Raw genomic sequence first — 21,044 nt, 5'->3', positions numbered from 1 at the left:
AAAAAAAAAATCTAAATATTGAGAAAATTGCCTTTAAAGTTGTCCCTAGCAATGCATATTCACTCACAAAAATACATTTTTGATATATTTACTGTAGGAAATTTACAAAATATCTTCATGGAACGTGATCTTTACTTAAAGGTGCCCTAGAACTTTTTTTTTAAAAGATGTAATATAAGTCTAAGGTGTCCCTTGAATGTGTCTGTGAAGTTTCAGCTCAAAATACCCCATAGATTTTTTTTAATTCATTTTTTTAACTGCCTATTTTGGGGCATAATTAGAAATGAGACGATTCAGGGTGTGTGGCCCTTTAATTCTCGTGCTCCTCGCCCCAAGAGCTTGTGCTTGCCTTAAACAAAATAAAAAAAAATTCAAACAGCTAATATAACCCTTAAAATGGATCTTTACAAAGTGTTCGTCATGCAGCATGTCTATATAAATATTTTTCGCTATTGTTCTTGTTTGCTTACCTAGTCTGATGATTCGGCTGTGCACAGATCCAGACGTTAATACTGGCTGCCCTTGTCTAATGCCTTTCATAATGTTGGGAACATGGGCTGGCATATGCAAATATTGGGGGCGTACACCCCGACTGTTACGTAACAGTCTGTGTTATGTTGAGATTCGTCTGTTCTTCGGAGGTCTTTTAAACAAATGAGATTTATATAAGAAGGAGGAAACAATGGAGTTTGAGACTCACTGTATGTCATTTCCATGTACTGAACTCTTGTTATTTAACTATGCCGAGGTAAATTAAATTTTTGAATCTAGGGCACCTTTAAAATCCCAATGATTTTGGCATAAAAAAAAAAAAGTTGATAATTTTGACCCATACAACGTATTGTTGGCTATTGCTACAAATATACCCGTGTGACTTATGACTGGTTTTGTGGTCCAGTGTCACATATATGATTGGCCTTTGAAGTGTACAATGATCAATGAATAGGTCAATAATTGTGAACAGACGATTATGTAATAATCACAATACCCTATAGCCAAAATGTATTTTTCTAGTCATGCTAAGTTCTAAAATTAATATTTAATTAGCTAGAAATAGCTCTTTGTCAGTAAAATCTTTATAAAAAATATTATTTATAATATTACTTATTTAGTGACAACAAACAACTTCAAACGTCATGGAAATTCATTGGTAAAAACGCGTGGGAACCCAGTATATACGACTAATGCACGGAAGTCATTAAAATTTAAAAAATAGCTCCAGGCTTTAGTGACAAGGCTCACTAACTAGCTTTAGGAAGATGATTCATTCATAAAGCTTTTATTATGGCTTAATCTAATTGGATATCTATTGTTTACTATAATGAGCTCTTCTCCTTTCAGATGAATGGGGCAGAGAAGAGAGCAGCCACAGACATGGCCAAGAAGCCCAAAACCCCCAAGAAAAAGAAGAAGAAAGACCCCAACGAGCCTCAGAAGCCAGTGTCAGCCTATGCCCTGTTCTTCAGAGACACACAGGCAGCTATCAAAGGCCAAAATCCTAATGCCACATTCGGAGAGGTTTCCAAAATAGTGGCCTCCATGTGGGACGGTCTCGGCGAGGAACAAAAACAGGTGACTTTCTCTCTTTAATAAACTTGCTTGTGTGCAAACGTGAAAAAGTTGCTTTATCTTGCTACGATCTTGTGGTTGACTCAAAAAGACTGAGGTAATGCAGCAGGCATTAGATTACTCTGTGCTTCTATATACACAGCATATGTTTTGTTTATTATCTAAGTTATTATCTATAATGTATACAACAGTATGTCCACATAACGATTTGTTATGACAGCAGATGTGATGACGCACATGTTGGTCAGAACATTTGCTGATTTCCCCTCGTGCAATCACAGAATAACATTGTCTCCACAGTGGTGTTGTGGTCTAACATCAGCGTGGTTGTGCATGTAGGGGAAGTCTTAAAGTCAGGTGTGAAAACAGTGCAATATGTGTGATGTTTTCTTTTTCATTCGAACATAACAGACAAAAGTTTTGCGGGGTCCGTAATCGCTTTATCGAGTTTTGGTACATATTTAGCAGGAATACAGTCTGTAATGTTGAGTTTTGATTTAATCACCAAATTGCTATTTACAGCATAGTTCACGACAGAAATATGGGTTTCAGCATATTTTATTTATTTTATTTTATTTTATTTTATTTTATTTTATTTTATTTTATTTTATTTTATTTTATTTTATTTTATTTTATTTTATTTTATTTTATTTTATTTTATTTTATTTTATTTTATTTTATTTTATTCTGAACTGGTTGATTCTCAAGTCACTTAAGACTATTTAAAATGAATAATTCCTATTGTTCTACTTGAAATATTACAAGAAACTAATTAAAAAACTGTCCTCATAAAATGGATAGTTCACCCCAAAAATACAATTTAAAAAAATACATTTATTTAATACTAAGTATACTTCAAATCCATTAACATATTTATTGACACATCACTTAAGACTTACTGATGTAAAGCTAGAATTAAACTTTATTTGGAGTATTTCTTTATTACACAATGCACATTTCTTAACATTATGCCGTGAAAGTGTTTTAATATCACTATTAATAAGGATTGTATGATCTTTATATTATATCAGTCTTTAAATGCAAGATATTTAAAGTGTATCTAAAGTATACTTACAGTAGTTCCACTTTAGCACACATCAAATATATACTTAAGTATAAAATTAGTTATTATTTAGTTGCAAAGTTAGTTGTTCCAATTAAGCAGACTTTAAGTATACTAGTTTAGTATACCAAAAGTACAATTGCAGAGTAGTTTTATTTAGCACATAAATATATAAATATATTTGTAATATACTTAGCACAAAATGTAAATGTATTTTTTTCACTAGGGGTAACAAGAGGATTTTCAGTTTTGGGTGAATCATGCAGATCATGATCATGCAGTCAAATAACAATTACTTTTTATTTGCTGTGCGTTAAAACAAATCAAAGTGTAATGTTGCACCTTGTGTAGTACAGTAAATACCCTTGTAAATGTTTAATACCCTCATCAAGGTTTCTTTTAAGATTGAAAGCAGCGGCGATGAAAAGGATGTTAACATCTAGATTCTTTTCTAAGGCGTGAATTTAGGTTTTGAAGAATGACATGATTTCCAGAGTTGCTTGTGATTTCAGAATAAACACAACTGAAAGTACCCATTTCTCTCACCGAAGCCACCAGACAGCATCTAGTCAGTCATAAAAAGCTAAATAACTCTTTTATTTTTTGTAGTCGCTGATTCGCGCTCTTTTTACTATGTAAAACACTCAGCCGATGAAGCTGATGAAAACACTTAAAAGTACTTTTCCTCAGGAGAGGATGTTTGCCTGATAAAAGAACATCACGTCTCTCTGCTGTTTTTGTCTTTCTCTATCGCTCTCTTTTGCTCTTGTCTTTTTAGTAGAGGTCTATTGGTTGAGGTAATAACAGCACAGATGTATTGATGGGCAAATAATTACACATATGCCCCAACTGAAAGGGGAAATATGGACAGTCCATAAAGGCAGAAGAACAAGCGATGGATAAAGTGGGCTGCACTCAAGCACCATTTCAGCGCTCCAACAACAATTACGCATTATGGCTCATAAATGGACTGCCATTAGATCCCATTTCTAAGAATAATTGTGCACAGGAACATGAAGAACAGCTTTGGCCTCTTAATATATTTTTTCTTTGTTTGTTTGTTTTATCATGGCAGGTGTACAAGAAAAAAACAGAAACCGCAAAGAAGGAGTACCTCAAACAGCTGGCTGCGTACAGAGCGAGCCTCGTGTCTCAGGTACGTATGACTCTGGGCTGTTGATATGCGTACATACGTGCTTTAAAATCGTGACGTTTGAGAAGGGACATTTCAAGATGTTTTTGAGAGCTTGAGTAGTTAATGAAATTAATGAAAACTGACTGGAAATATTATGAAGAGAGCTTAAAAAACTAGTAGCCTGCAAAAAATCCAATATTATTTAATAAATGTAGTAACATTTGAGGCATACCACCTGAATGGAAATATTAATATAGTAAGACTGAGCAGATTACAGAGAGAAATCCAATACTAAAATATATATTTTTTATATATATTTTTTTATAAAATTGATAAATCTATACATTCATACAATATATTTGCAATTTAGATTTTATATATTTTGAAATATACATATAAAGTATTTGTAAATATATTTAAAATTGATATAAAATTTTGATTTATACATACAGTGCTTACAAATTTATTAGACCATCTGTCATAATAAAGAGAAAACACAAATATCTTGACTTGTTTAAAACAAAAAAAAAATTATTGTCATTTATTAGGCAAATAACAAACTGAAACAACTAAATAGTCTTTATTCACTCATAATAACCAAACAAAAATGAGTTTTTATTTTGTATGGCCTCCTTTGGCCTTGATAACAGCTTGCATTGTTGCTGGCATTGTTTTATGTACATTTCCACAGTCTCTGTTGTTATTGACTTCCAAATAGTTTTTAGTTGTTCCAAACAACTTTCTTTTGATTAAACTTTTGTGCGATCTGTCTTTGAAGCCATAAAACTCCCAACAATAATTATATTTTAGAAACACTACTGTGACTAGAGAGCTTACACGTACTGGTGTGGATTAACCGTTACAGAAATATAAAAATGATTTTGGTAATCACCAATACTGCAATACTGTTTAGGGCAGCTGTGGCACAAACTTTACATTGGGTGGTGGTGTAATAAATTTGTTAAGCACTGCATATTGAGCATGTATGTGTGTGTGTGTGTGTATATGTATATATATAAATAAATATATATAAAAAAGCATTTTAAATTTCAGTCATCAGGCATTTAAATATGGAGGACCAGGAGTCACACATAAAAATAGAATCAGTTAATTAATTTAATAATATATATATATATATATATATATATATATATATATATATATATATATATATATATATATATATATATATATATATATAATCACTTTTTATATGGGCAAATTAATAGAAATATTTGAAGTTGTTTATTTAATTCCTGTTTTTAAATATAGTTTAATAAAGCATTAAAACAATACATTTTAAAAATCTTTTTAATAAATTAATAAATAAATAGAAAAATTCAAAACGGGTTATTTAATTCATTTTTAAAAACGTAGATCAATAAAACAATAAAAAGTGATTCATTTATATACATTTTTATGTTTAAATTATTAAATTAATTAATTGATTCTTCGTTTTATTTTTAAGTGGCACTCCTAGTCATCCATATTTGAAAGCACAATAAATGCTTAAAAATATTTTTTTTTTTTAAAAAGAAGACTCTTTAACTTTGATGCAACCAACAACTAAAATATTTTCGTAACTTTCTCTAGAGTTACAATGACCCAGGCGATGTGAAGGCATCACAGGCCTCTCAGATGCTCGGGCCCAAGCCACCGGTTTTCTCTGGGGCAGGCCAGTCTCACCCAGGTCTCTACATGGCTCCTCCGTACCACCAGCAGCCAGGACTCAGTCCCCATCTGCCCCAGATGCAGCCAGGCCTAGCCCGAGGTGGCGCATCCCGGCCCAGCGCACCTATGAGCATGGGCAGCATGGCAGGCTCATCCCCCCCTCCACTGCAGATCAGCCCCCCCTTACACCAGCACCTCGGTCTCCACCAGCAACAGCAGCAGCTCAGCAGCCACCCGCTGCCTCTGCACTCCCCATCCATGGCCCAGGTGAGACATCATCTACTGATAGTTTTTGCAATGAGTAATGAGTCATTTTTCTTTTTAGATACTTTTAAATTATGAATAAACATTGTACATTTAAAATAAGTTCCACTACTGTTCAAAGATTAAAAAAGGGGGACTTCAAAGAAAAAAAGGGGACTTTTTTTCTGCAAATACACATTAATGTGATCAAATGTGACAGTAAAGACAATTATAATGTAACAAAAGATGTCTGTTTAAAGCTGCCGTCCGTAACTTTTTTAGTGTTCAAAATTTACAAAAATTATATAATGAGACATGAATCCATTTTCCAAACCGTGTTTTTGTCTTACCCTGAATTTTTATGGTACACTTATAATAAGTGTTTATATTCGGACTATTTCAGACCGGATTGGTAGGACTCGCCGCAGAGTATCACAGTAACTGCGTGACTCGCCATAGACATACACAGAGAAAAGTAGCTCCGGCTACAATGTTCTTCCGCAAGACGTGTGCAGTTCTGTTTATTAACTGCTAGAGGGCCAAAAATCGTGGACTGCAGCTTTAAATAAATGTGTCCTTTTGAACTTTCTATTCATCAAAAAATCAACAAAAAGTATAAATGTTTCCAATATTAAAGGGTTAGTTCACCCAAAAATGAAAATTCTGTCATTTATTACTCACCCTCGTGCCGTTCCACATCCGTAAGACCTTCGTTAATCTTTGGAACACAAATTAAGATATTTTAGTTGAAATCCGATGGCTCCATGAGGCCTGCATAGGGAGCAATGACATTTCCTCTCTCAATACCCATAAAGGTACTAAAAACATTTTTAAATCAGTTCATGTGAGTACAGTGGTTCAATATTAATATTATAAAGCGACGAGAATATTTTTGGTGTGCCAAAAAAAAAAAAAAAGACTTATTAAGTGATGGCCAATTTCAAAACACTGCTTCAGGAAGATTCGGAGTGTTATGAATCAGCGTATTGAAAAATTATTCGGATTGCGTGTCAAACTGCTGAAATCACGTAACTTTGGTGCTCTGAACAGCTGATTCGACACGCTGATTCATTATGCTCCGATTCATTATTCATTATTCCGATTCATTATGCCATCACTATAAGTCGTTATTTTGTTTTTTTGCTGCACCAAAAGTATTCTCATCACTTTATAATATTAATATTGAACCACTGTACTCACATGAACTGATTTAGATGTGTTTTTAGTACCTTTATGGATCTTTAGAGAGGAAATGTCATTGCTGGCTATGCAGGCCTCACGTAGCCATCGGATTTCAACTAAAATATCTTAATTTGTGTTCCGAAGATTAACAAAGGTCATACGAGTGTGGAACGAATAAATGACAGTAATAAATGACAGAATTTTCATTTTTGGGTGAACTAACCCTTTAATAATAATATTAAGCAGCTCAACTTAATTTTATTATAAAACAGCTCATCATATTAAAATGATTTCTGAAGGATGATGTGACACTATAGATGCTAAAAATTCAGCTTTGTCATCACAGGAAAAAAATTACATTTTAAAATGTATTTAATTACAATTTTTTTATGACTGTATGCATATAACATTTTTGTTGCCATATCAGTTAGCCACTAGTCCCCAAATTCAAAAACTTAAATATTTAAATAAGTTACAGTCAGCATGAAATTAACTTAATTTTAAAAAAATTAATTTTTATCTAAATTGACTAAAATGTACTTTTTAAAATGTTGTCTTGGACTTAATGTGAACGATTCATTAGGATTTGGATGTGACCGCCTCTAACCACCTCTTACCATCCAGTCAGTTCCCAATGGATAGAATCAAGACCCTTCCTACATTTTTCTTCTTCTTTTGCGAAATCCGTCACATTGAGGAAGTGAAATGGGTTGTGAACTCTATTTCATGTTGACTTTAATCAAGAAAGACATTAGCAGCCTTTTCACTGTTTTTAAGGCAAGACTAAAAAGAGGCACAGCAGACACCAGGCCGGGCCAATTAAAGGATTTGCTTCTCCGCCAATCTATTTTCCATAAACCTCTTCAAGAACCCGCCTTGTCTGATACTTCTCCAATTTCCATTATACATTATCGTGGAACAGATAGCAGAGCGTATATATATGTGTGTGTATGAATGTGAGAGTGGAGGAAGTGCTGTTTATGCAGCAGATGCTGCACCGTTTCATTTTTCATCATTTCCGGCCCCTTCAGCCTATCTCTCGCACCGGCGAATGAGGTCAAGAGAAGAACCATTAATATCTGCCAGCTTGTTTTATGTCCACACCGTGCAAAAAAATCCCAGCGTATCACACAGACAGATTTTCAATTTTCTCTCTGTAATAAACAGATGCATTAGGATTTGGATGTGACTTAAGGTTGCACAAAAAAACTCACATTGAGATTGATGAATACATCAGTGTGGAAGACAAAACGCCTCAGCTATCTGATGAAAACAGTTTTTCAGACTGGGCCGAAGGAAATGAAATTAGTTCTCTGCTAAAGTGTATAGGAGGAGAAAGCTGTTTTTTGAGGACACAGACAACAGCAAAGTAGAGAAAGCAAATAAAAGCCCATTCAGACAGAAACCCCCCAAAAAAAATCTAATTAAAGAGAAAACAACCTCTTTTGAAATAACATTCACTATGTTTATTGCCTCTCCTGTTTTAACGTGAGGAAGAAGAGGATGTTTCAACCGCAGCTCCACGTTAACACACAGCCTCATTATTAGCATCAGTGCTAATTAAACCCTCGTCCCCCTAATAGAGATCTCAAACAGAGGTGGTTAAGGAGAAGTTTGAATCCTGAATCTCCTTAAACACTCATGGTGACGGCGAGAACGGCGTTTGGAGTTCTGTGTTGATGCGTTTCATGTCTTAATAGCCCTGAGTTGTGCTGGAACTTCAGTGGGATTGAGATGAGGTTGTAATGAGGTCCTAATGAATAGCACCCTTGTGCCTGGAAGCTCTTTAAGAGATGAGCATCAGCTGGGAGGCAGGACTGACTGGTGCTGGAGAGAAGGAGAGGGCGGAGAATCACATTGTCTTGGGGTAAACAGGGATTAGCTTCATAAAGAGAGATGAATCAGGTGGTCAGGAGAACAGGTGACACGCTATCCAATGACAGCGGTTTGATCTTTCACAGAGGGATGCGCCGCGCCGACATTGAGTGATGAGCTGTTGAATTGTTTTCTTAGTGTGTTTTGATAGGAATCAATTTTTTGATAGAAATCCGAAAAACATATTTCTAATTCAGACTGTTGCCGTGAAAAAGTTCGCCATCCACATTTGAATATGAAAGGCATATTGTTGTAAGTTTCTCTTCCTGTGCCCGCTGGGAATTCTGGGAAACGTTGTATTTAAAAGAGCAACTAGTTGATTGAATTTCATGTGCTTCTTTTTTATCAGTCCTCAGCAGGAAAATTAACTATTGCTGTGGATGATCATCGTCATAAGGCAAAAAAAGTGTCTAATTTTCATGCAGATTATAGTGTGAATTTGTCTGAAGTCCAATTTTAGATTACCACAGGGCTCCTTGTATAGCTCTGTCAATCTTTTGGAGGAGAGTACGAATGCTTAAACTTGGCTTTTCTCTCCTCCGTTTGGGGAGTTCTTAAGCCTGTTCCGCAGATCCTGCCTTTATGGGAGAGTTTTTAAATCCAAAGGGGAGTAATAATCCTCGTTCATTTTTGCATATTTGTGGAGAGCAAACAAAAACGCGCGGTTCAACTTTTTCGGTGAGCCGAGGCGGGCTGGGGGGAGGTGGGGCGGTGTTGGGGGGGGGGAGGGACACAAAGGGGCAGATGGAGCCTTTGTGATCGAATGAAGGAGAAGAATTTGAGGAACAATTCATGAATAGGTAGAATCTCTGGAGGGGGAAAAAAACGCAGCCACCTGCTGTCTTGCTCTTTCAGGCAGATTCTCTTGTGTACCACTGAGATTAACTTCCTTTTCACATGCAGTCTTTCCTAGGCTAAGAACAGAGAAGAAGTCTTCAAATTAGAATATCTGCTTCGTTTATTTTTCGTCTACCCCCACCGGTCTCGTCGACCACCGAATGCAGTTCCTCATTAATGCTCATTTGAGGCTGCTTGCATTACACTGTCATCATGTCCACTTCAGATCGTGTGGGATGTTTGCTGGAATTACACTTGGACGAGCGATTTTGTGCTTTGCTTGGGTTTTTCTCAGAAAAACAGGAAGGCTAGTTGAGCAATCTGAATAAATAAATAAAATTTGGGGGTCAGTAAGATGTTTTTCTTTGAAACAAATTAATACTTTTATTGAGCAAATATGCATTACATTAATCAAAAGTGACAGTAAAGATAAAATATACATATTTCAAATAAATGCTGTTCTTTTCAACTTTATATTTTTTTCAAAGAATCCTGAACAAAAACTGTATCATGGTTTCTACTGTTTTAAACATTGGGTATGATAAGAAACATTTCTTGAGCAGCAAATCAGCATATTAGAATGATTTCTGAAGGATCATGTGACACTGAAGACTGGAGTAATGATGTTGTTATTAAATTATGAAATAGTAATATAAAGTTATGAAATTAGAATAATTTACATTTAAAATAAATTACATTTTAAAATATATTAAAGGTGCCGTAGAACGTCTTTTTAAAAGATGTAATATAAGTCTAAGGTGTCCTCTGAATGTGTCTGTGAAGTTTCAGCTCAAAATACCCCATAGATTTTTTTTAATTAATTTTTTTAACTGCCTATTTTGGGGCATCATTAAATATGAGCCAATTTAGGCTGCGGCCCCTTTAAATGCTCACGCTCCCCGCCCACGGAGCTCGCGCTTGCCTCAAACAGTGCATAAACAAAGTTCACACAGCTAATATAACCCTCAAAATGGATCTTTACAAAGTGTTCGTCATGCAACATGTCTAATCGCTTAAGTATAGTATTTATTTGGATGTTTACATTTGATTCTGAATTAGTTTGATGGTGCTACATGGCTAAAGCTAACATTACACACTGTTGGAGAGATTTATAAAGAATGAAGTTGTGTTTATTCATTATACAGACTGCAAGTGTTTAATAATGAAAATAGCGATGGCTCTCCTGTCTCCGTGAATACAGTAAGAAACTATGGTAAATTTAACCACATTTAACAGTACATTAGCAACATGCTAATGAAACATTTAGAAAGACAATTTACAAATATCAAAAAAAATATCATGATATCAGGGATCATGTCAGTTATTATTGCTCCATCTGCCATTTTTCGCTGTTGTTCTTGCTTGCTTACCTAGTCTGATGATTCAGCTGTGCACATCCAGACGTCCTGCCCTTGTCTAATGCTTGAACATGGGCTGGCATATGCAAATATTGGGGGCGTACATATTAATGATCCCGACTGTTACGTAACAGTCGGTGTTATGTTGAGATTCGCCTGTTCTTCGGAGGTCTTTTAAACAAATGAGATTTATATAAGAAGGAGGAAACAATGGAGTTTGAGACTCACTGTATGTCTTTTCCATGTACTGAACTCTTGTTATTCAACTATGCTGAGATAAATTCAATTTTTAATTCTAGGGCACCTTTAAAATAGAAAAAGTTATTTTAAATTGTAATATATTTCACAATATTACAACTATTTTACTGTATTTTTGATCAAATTGATGCAGTCTGGGTGAGCATAAGAGAAAAGAAAAAAAAAAAAAAAAAAATCTCACCAGTAGCATATAGTAGAATATGACTGACAGCATTTCTGATCCAAAAATGGCATTCTTATGTGAACCATTTTTAACAAACTTAAACTTCAATTCCCCACACAAAGCCACTGTATGTCTTCAAACAACTTCTGAACAGTCCCTGGTCACTACGAGCTGTTCATATATGGCGAAAAGCTGCGTAACCATTCCTTAAAAATGTCTACTTTTGTGTTTTCCATACAAAAACAACAGCACGACATATTGTGCTGAAATAATTTATTCTGGCATATAAATAATAATTATTATATAACAGATCCAGTTTGCTTCTCATACCTCTGCACTGTATGATCTAATATGTAATCTGCTATTGTGTTGTGTTCTCTCTCTTTCTCAGGGTTTCCCCCTTCAGGCAGAGTATCAGAGCATGGTAAATGTCACATCCTCCGGCGGACCTGGCCTGTCCCCTTCAATGGACTACCGCACCGGCTGCAGGAATGGTCCGACCCAGGGCCTGGACTGGACCCCCGACTACTGCGGCAACGGGTGAGCGGACACTAGCGCGATCAATCGCAATCATTCAGGAAAATAAGCACATTTCTATGACAGCCATTTTGACTTGTTCGTATTTGCCTTCGCAGAGCTCTGCAGAGGGACAAAGCCCTGTACCTGACCTGATCGACATGTTCAGCCTCACGCTCCTTCACGCTCACAGGACCAAGGCAGTTCCTCATCCCAGTACAGCTATTCAGGGCCTGATTGTTCAGGCCTCACTTTAGACTAGACACAAACCACGCATCAGCAAAACAACGTTTGAATGTTTTCTTTCTCATGGCTCACACTTTAGTGCACCCTATCGTGGTGGCTTTGCAATTTCCTTCTAGCTTCTGACATTCAGACCTTTTGGATCTTTAAAATAGAGTTTAAATCATCGAAAGCATGAACATGTAAATTGAATGCTAAAATTTGTTTAAATGCAATCACTTCTCTAATGATATCGACTTTTTACGCCCTACTATTGTTCCGCGTCCTCGTTGCGTACCTATTAAGAGGCCATGTATGGAAACCCCCTGTAGACGTGTGTTTTATTGGAGATTGTTCACGGTTTTTAAGACGTCGCGTAGGTCAATTTGCCTCGCAGGAAGGTTGTCAATCCATCAGTTTCTAAGCACTTACCGCTGCATGTCAGAGACTCCAAGCTCTCACTGACAGGCAGCGGAACGAAAACCAAAACAGAACTTCTTTTTTGTACAAAGAGGAAAAATCACAATCTGAAAAAAAAAGAAAGAAAAAAATGCAGATGATATGACTCCTGCTTTCGCCCCACTCGTTTCCACACTCTTTCTCGTCGTATCATTCTTCCTCTCTGTAATGATCTTTTTTAGTCAACTGCCTTAGAAACAGAGTTCTGTTGTAAGTATAAAACAGTCGCTCATAGGAACGTTATGAACGGCCGGACGGGTTGTTTCAAGCAGCCCTCGTTTCAAGTTGTAAATAGAATCTGTGTTACTCCTAGAGTATAAGAATTCAACTTTTTTTCTAGTAACAATGTGATTTTGAATTGGACCACACCAGTTCGTTTAAAACTCGAAAAAGGATAATTAGCCAAGAGGGGTAGTTTCTTGGCATCGGAAGTCGCCATTGATTGGACCGACAAAAGAGACTCAAGAAGTATTCTTTTCCCAAGTTTAATAAGGTAAAGGTTGATGGCATCAACCAGCGAGGTGGCATGAAATGATTCGTTAAAGAAAATACTAAAGAAAAGTTTATTTTGTATTACACAAAATACTTCTTTTGTATCACTTCTGGCATATTGATTAATTTCATCCAAACTATGCGTATGAAACTGTCAGATGCTTATATGGTGTTAATTAGAAGAAACAGTGGCAGATTGGAGAGTTGCTGTATAACCCTGGCATATGGCTGATCATTTACTATTCCTCTACACTGTGTCTATATGAGATCTTTTTATGGTACTTGTTTGCGCCTATTTATGAAGGAAAAAAAATAACTGTAGGTGTTTTTTGAGTAATTATGTTAGAGTTCCAGGGATGTTTTTCTGTTCATTTGTTTTGACAGAATTGATCCGGGCAACAATGTGAATAATTCTTATTTAGTTTTTATTGTGTTTGAAAATAAATAAAGGCAAACCTGCATTTTTGTGCAGTAATTAATCAGCGAGTGTCACGAGTGTTTCATTACGAGGAATTCAGGGCAAAATATTTGTATTGAATATTCGAATCATTTATAACCTCATAATTCCTTTCCGCAGAGAAAGGTCAGGCTTAAGTTTATGTATAATGAACACTAATTCTCTTCCTCACTCATATCTCATAACTGGGTCACAGTGCTGTTGATACAGAATGTAATAACAACAATCCATTTTCCAACCATGAACACAGCAAAAATAAACCTCCCAATGTCAAGAGCGCATTCCTATCCTGCCATACAGCTGCAATAGACTGACTTTACATATTGATCTCACTCTAAATGGTTCTTTAGTTTATTTTAACTCACTGTTTTCCTGCATTCATAAAGTCTCCATTATGCATAGAAACAACACTAACCAACTGAACAACTGTTCTGAATTTTGTCCTATTTATGTCAATGTTTCCAAAACGACTGAATATAACATTAGTGCTGCATACTACATACTCAACCTAATGCATACTGAAGGGGATCATGAGAGGAGTTTTGAATTGATTTGAGATTTTCTCAAGTCGTATCTCTCCTGACAATGTCATGTATTTTTTTCCACTGTTAGTTACTCAAATTAACAGACCTGAAATAGAAGGTTCATTATTTAGACTTCTTGAGAAAGTACAAATCATAAAACAATTATGCTGACAGCTGATAGTGTTTTATTAGTCGTAGTTTGAGGTAAAGCAAGGTCAAAGTTAGGTTCCATAAACAGAAATAAACTTCCTCTTGACCTAAAACCCTATTTGGACAATGTCCAGCCTTAATGGACTTTGTATAGGAGTCTCACTAGAAGCTAAGACAGATTAATTGACTACCCGTATTTCGAGCACCTCGCTGTTTTTGAAAACTATACTTCGTTGTCATGGAGTTCATTTTTAGTGATGGCAAAATATTGCCATCTCATGGCCAATATCAGAATAGCAGCGGGCCAATGTTGTGATCTATGGTGTGAGTGCAAAGAATCTCACTGCTTGTTATAACAAATAAATGCTAATATTATTCATATATGGGTTTTTTTTCCATTAAATGATGATTCATTTTCCAGGTAAACCTGTTTTTGACAGGTAAATTGTCTCTGTGAGCAACAATTTGATTTACTAAGGTGACGATGCGGAGCGACCAGATGGTGCAATAGGTGACTAATGTCCTGATCCTTATCACTTCATCCAAAACAAAGACCGAAAGAAAGAAAAACAGAAATCCTCCCCTCTGAAACCACACCCTTTACTTGCTCAATGTCCAAAAGCAGTTTATAATAAAGTGTCCAAGGACAAATTTATGCGTTCCCTTTCATTTCCTTTGATTACTGCTATAATATAAAATATTTATACGAGACTTTGCTTCTCACTGAAAAGTCTCACAATCAACACACAAATATTAATGCGTCGTTAACTGTTAACTGAAGATCTGCTGAAATGCTGATGAATGTTAAAACAGTGAGAAGTCATTTAGTTAAAAAGGCTGAATCTTGATTCACATGGTCTACTTTCCACTAATTACAGAAAGCACATACTGAAATTGCAAAGTATTTTTCAATATGTATTATGATCATAATGACACCATACCCTTCTGTAACAAGTGTTGTGGGCAATATTAGTTTTCTATTTTAATATAATTTCAAAGTGATTTATTCCTGTGATGGCAATTTCAGCATCATTACTAGTCTTCAGAAATCATTCTAATATGCTGATTCCAGGAAACATTTCTTGTTATTATCAATGTTGAATATGGCTATACTTTTGTGTGTGTGTGTGTGTGTGTGTGTGTGTGTGTGTGTGTGTGTGTAAATCGTGATTTTTTATGTTTTTTTTTTTTTTTTTTTTATGATTCTTGGACAAATAGTTTCTTGTTTATTATTTTTTATCCACCTTATTCCTACGGCCCATGACGCTTTGCGCGAATAATGGGTGTAACTTCCGTTAAGTTAGGGTTAATGCGTTTTTTTAACTGGGTAGGCCTACTTGAGATGACATTATTCTACTCACCCTTCAACCATCGAACATTAAGGACATTTAAAGGTGTAAAAGCATCAACAAGGTACTTTCAACAGATCATTAATAACCTCTAAAGCGTGGTTCGTTGCACAGCAATAACGGACGGGTTAAATATCACTGTTGTAATATATATATCTGTATTATGTAACATACGTTGCCTTAAAGGCACAATATGTAAGATTTTTGGATTAAAATATCCAAAAACCACTAGCAACAGTACATGTTATATATTTTATTGACTTGTTTACTTACATTATCCCAGATAATGTGCCTTTAATCAAAAATGTTAATTAACTTAAGCATTGCGTGATACTATTTCATATTGATTTTCGTCATTTTGACAGATAAGCGGATAAACTTTGTGTGGGGCAACCTTATGATTTGAAATGATTAGTTTCAGTCTTTTTGAATGAAATTTCCCCATACCGTAAATGCCACCCATAATTGAAAAAACAATAGGTGCAGGAATGATGTATTTTTGTTGGCCAAAACCAGGAAATGAGTTATCATTTTAGCACTTTTGGTTCCATCGTCCTGAAGTCAATGGGTGTTTTTGAATTGGTCTTTGGTTAAATTTCTGAAATAAGGTCTAAACACAAGCTTGTGATATTTTCATGTTTTATTCTACAACATAAAACACATAACTTTTAAAGTTTTTACTTGTCTTGCAAAAAGGCAGTTGCTAACAAGAGGTTAAATAGGACTACAAATAATAAAGGCCTTCTGAAGCGATGTGTTTGCGTAAGAAAAATATCTATATTTAACAAATTATAAAGTAAAGTTAGAAAGGACGTAGTGTAAGTGTTTTGAACTGCGAGAGTTTTACAAGTTAAGTTTAATACAAAAGGTGGGCTGGCGGAAGCCATTTTACTTTATAACTTGTTAAATATGGATATTTTTCTTACTCAAACGCATCACTTCACTTCAGAAGGCCTTTATAAAGCTTGTATGCGTCAGGATATTTATTAATATAACTCTGTGTTCATCTGGAAGAAGAAAGTCATATACACTTGGGATGGCTTGAGGGTGAGTAAAGCTTGGAGTAATTTTCATTTTAAAGTGAACTAATCCTTTAAAAGTGTATTGCCATCAATTCATATTCGATATTGCTGTTAGATATTACATATTACAGTACGATATTACAGTTTCTCTCTCAAACAGATGTGATGAGACCTGTTTTTGTTCATTTGACATAAGGCCTATTGCAATTCTGTTATTGGGGGAAAGATTAACAGTTATAGGTTTACACAAATGTGGTAAGATAATACTTATTAGGGCATTACTAGCCCATACCTTCAACTCTTAATGTAACAGGCACTAATTTCACAATATGGCAAAATGCTGGTGACTCAGCAGCAGAAACAAAACTAGGACATAAAAGATATTTAACTAAGGTCCATCTTACCCTTATTAAAAATACTTTTTCAGTTTATTACTTTTAACATACAACAAAGTCTGATGTTTAAAGAAACAGACATAAAACCACCGTTCTGACCTTTATTTGACTGGCTTTGGATAGCAACCTGTTTGAGCTCGCCTATATTGTGTAATCCTGTTGTCTTCACCAATCAATTCTGTTGTCACTTCACTGAATAGTGAACGATGCATGCTAGGTCAATTATGTCTTGCTTCACCAACTTCCTATTAGAGATAAAACACTCTGCTAAAACTTTTCCTCATACACTATAATACATTATAACCTTTCCTTTTCATTAGAAAAAACACATCTGTATGAGTACACAAAACACATGGGCTATACAGTAGATGAATGTGACTGCACATTCTGTACACTGAAATGGTAACTTTCCCTCTGGACTGCATATGTGAGATACAATTAGATGCATATTCTTTATAAAACTACTTGTTTAGTCAATGTTTAGATATAATATTGTGTGTGTGTGTGTGTGTGTGTGTGTGTGTGTGTGTGTGTGTGCGCGCTGCTAACCTTAGGTTGCTGCAGGGGGCCTGTCACTGTAATTAGTGTACTGCAAATCACTTTAGATGAAAGCATCTGCTAAATGACAGCTTGCTATTTACTTTCTTGCTAAGTATAAATCTATACATGAACATGGTTTTTAACAGTGCCTATCAATCATTAAAGTTGGATGTAACAGATGGAAAATGAAAAAAAAAAAACATATAGCCTGCATATGGAAACCTATGGCCACAATCATATCACCCTGTATAGTCCAAGACTGGTTGCCCACTGAAGCTAAGCAGGGTTGAGGCTTGTCAGTACCAGGATGGGAGACCTCCAGGGAAAACTCCTGGTTGCTGCTGGAAGAGGTGTTTGTGAGGTCAGCAGGGGGTGCTCACCCTGTGGTCTGTGTGGGTCCCAGCAACACAGTATAGTGACGGGGACACTAAAAAGCACTGTCCTTTGGATGAGACATTAAACCGAGGTCCTAACGTCCTTTTTGTGGTCATTAAAAATCCCATGGCACTTCTCGTAAAGAGTAGGGGTGTAACCCAAGTGTCCTGGCCAAATTCCCTCCATGGGCCCTTATAAATCATGGCCTCCTAATAATCCCCATTCACTGAATCGGCTATCACTCTCTGTCGTCTCCACCTATAGATGGTGTGTGGTGAGCGCACTGGAGCTGTTCTACTGTGGCTGCTGTTACATTATCCAAGTGGATGCTGCAGAGAAGAGACCCCTGATATTATTTTAAAATGCTATATAAATGCCTCCTTCATTCATTAGAGCTGCACAATTGAATAAATAAATAAATTGTTTAAAATAGAGATCACGATTCTCCCACAATTCTGAATAGACAGCTAAACAAAATAACATGTAATTTGCTAGATGTTCTGACAAAATGTTAATTGCTGAAGCTTATTTAAAAATATTTAAAGAGATGAAAATTCTGTCATCACTTACTCACCCAAGTTCCAAACCTGTATGAATTTCTTTCTTCTGTTGAACATAAAAGAAGATATTCTGAATAATGTCAGTAACCAAACAGTTGATGGGGCCCATTGACATCCATAGTATTTTATTTTTTTTCATACTGTGGAAGTCAGTAGGGCCCATCAACTGTTTGGCTACCCATATTCTTCAAAATATTTTATTTTGTGTTCAGCAGAAGAAAGAAATTGGAACAACTGGGTAAGTAAGGGTTGGTAAATGATGAAAGAATTTTCATTTTTGGGTGAACTATCCCTTTAATCTGAATTAATAAAAAAAAAAAACTGAATGAATGATTCAATGACTTGCTCATAAAAACTTCACTTGTACTGGATGAATCCTCATTTTTGATCAAATCTCTGAATGATTCAATGACAAATAAATTTTTTAACAGTCACTTGTTGCCACCTGCTGGTGTAACCTATACATGACAACTGCTGTCTTTGGGTCAGCGGCAGCACGAACGCAGATCTTTTAAAGGTGCCCTAGAACTTTTTTCTAAAAGATGTAATATAAGTCTAAGGTGTCCCCTGAATGTGTCTGTGAAGTTTCAGCCCAAAATACCCCATAGATTTTTTTTAATTCATTTTTTTAACTGCCTATTTTGGGGCATAATTAGAAATGAGACGATTCAGGGTGTGTGGCCCTTTAATTCTCGTGCACCACGCCCCAAGAGCTCGCGCTTGCCTTAAACAACATAAAAAAAGTTCAAACAGCAAATATAACCCTCAAAATGGATCTTTTCAAAGTGTTCGTCGTGCAGCATATCTAATCGCGTAAGTACAGTGTTTATTTTGATGATTACATTGATTCTGAATGAGTTTGAGGCTATGCTCTGTGGCTAACGGCTAATGCTACACTGTTGGAGAGATTTATAAAGAATGAAGTTGTGTTTATGAATTATACAGACTGCAAGTGTTTAAAAATGAAAATAGCGACGGCTCTTGTCTCCGTGAATACAGTAAGAAACGATGGTAACTTTAACCACATTTAACAGTACATTAGCAACATGCTAACAAAACATTTAGAAAGACAATTTACAAATATCACTAAAAATATCATGATATCAATGATCATGTCAGTTATTATTGCTCCATCTGCCATTTTTCACTACTGTTCTCGCTTGCTTACCTAGTCTGATGATTCAGCTGTGCACATCCAGACGTTCTGCCCTTCTCTAATGCTTGAACATGGGCTGGCATATGCAAATAATGGGGGAGTACACCCCGACTGTTACGTAACAGTCGGTGTTATGTTGAGATTCGCCTGTTCTTCGGAGGTCTTTTAAACAAATGAGATTTATATAAGGAGGAGGAAACAATGGTATTTGAGTCTCACTGTATATCATTTCCATGTACTGAACGCTTGTTATTTAACTATGCCGAGGTAAAATGGGGTTTTGAATCTAGGGCACCTTTAACGATTAATTGTGTAGCTCTAGTATTGATGCAAACTCCCATTTAATATTAAAAATTGGCATACTATACATGAACAATATGTTGGCATAATCAAAAACATTGTAAGGTCGGATGACAAATCACTCCATGTGAAAAATATACACCAATGTTCCAAAATTTGGGGTCTTTAAGATTAAGTACTTTTAATCATCAAGGATGCATTAACTTGATGAAAAGTGACAATAAAAACATTTGTAATTACAAAATAATTACTATTTTCATCAAAGAATCCTGCAAAAAATGTATCACAAGTAGAACAACAATTTTCAACATTGATAATAATAAAAAAAAATGTTACTTGAACACAAAATCAGCATGATTTCTAAAGGATCAGGAAGGAACTGGAAATCCAGCTTTGCTATCACAGGAATAAAGTATACATTTTAAAATATATAACAGTTATTTTAAACTGTAATATTACATGATATTAAAATATTTCAAAAATAAGTAAAAAATCTTACCATCCCCAAGACAAAAGACAAGGCGAGGGGGTTTTCTGTTATAACAGACTATATGAACTGTAATAGTCAGCATAACATTATCCAAATGATTGATATTCTTTGCCATTTTATAACCCACTATTGTTATTAAAACTTTGTCCTCAGGCATTCTAATTTAAACACTTGTTTCTGTTTCATTGTTACAGTACATGACTACGGCACGCGAAAACAAAAGGACAATATAGCCTATGCCAGATGAGGATGATTTTTCTCCTCAAACATTTAAATCCTTTTTTGCAACCCCATTCTACTTCACACAGAGCGCTTCAGTCTCATTTGCATGTTAAATGATTTCTCTGTCTCTTTAGGTATTGAAAAAGTGAGGCGAGTAAATCCATTAAACACTCTGTAGAAATTGCCAGCCTTCAGCTACAGCAGAAACTTTGCTTCTAGATGGTTTATTTCCATATCTGAACTCCATATCTGAAGCATTACCCTAAATTACAGTGACCTTGAGGTAATCTTTATGAAGCAGTTGAGATAATGTAAAACAATGAACTATTTTACTTCAATTTCACATTCTATATGCTTTTTCTACCAATTAATGATACTTCATCCAAATGCCTATAGCCTAAAAGCTATAAGTTTACATGCAATATACAATATACAGCATGGTTTATAATAACCCACAATAT

The 21,044-nt window shown here is 35.4% G+C and overlaps 1 protein-coding gene across 6 annotated transcripts in view; it reads left to right on the top strand.

The window, feature by feature from the left end:
• Positions 1-13,535, top strand: part of tox (thymocyte selection-associated high mobility group box) — a 66,829-nt gene extending 53,294 nt beyond the window's left edge. For 2 of the 6 annotated variants that reach the window (XM_067362611.1, XM_067362608.1), the window contains 5 exons: positions 1,342-1,572; positions 3,708-3,788; positions 5,361-5,705; positions 11,746-11,894; positions 11,990-13,535. In XM_067362611.1, the coding sequence (XP_067218712.1) occupies positions 1,342-1,572; positions 3,708-3,788; positions 5,361-5,705; positions 11,746-11,894; positions 11,990-12,026 (843 nt within the window). In that variant the 3' untranslated portion in view covers positions 12,027-13,535. The remainder of the gene's footprint in view (positions 1-1,341; positions 1,573-3,707; positions 3,789-5,360; positions 5,706-11,745; positions 11,895-11,989) is intronic. The other 4 variants (XM_067362610.1, XM_067362607.1, XM_067362613.1 and 1 more) reach the window with 2 other exon arrangements.
• The last annotated feature ends 7,509 nt before the right edge of the window (positions 13,536-21,044 follow it).

Source organism: Chanodichthys erythropterus, chromosome 16, assembly GCF_024489055.1.
Source record: "Chanodichthys erythropterus isolate Z2021 chromosome 16, ASM2448905v1, whole genome shotgun sequence".
Taxonomy (NCBI): domain Eukaryota; kingdom Metazoa; phylum Chordata; class Actinopteri; order Cypriniformes; family Xenocyprididae; genus Chanodichthys; species Chanodichthys erythropterus.
This window is presented reverse-complemented; position numbering and strand designations above follow the sequence as displayed.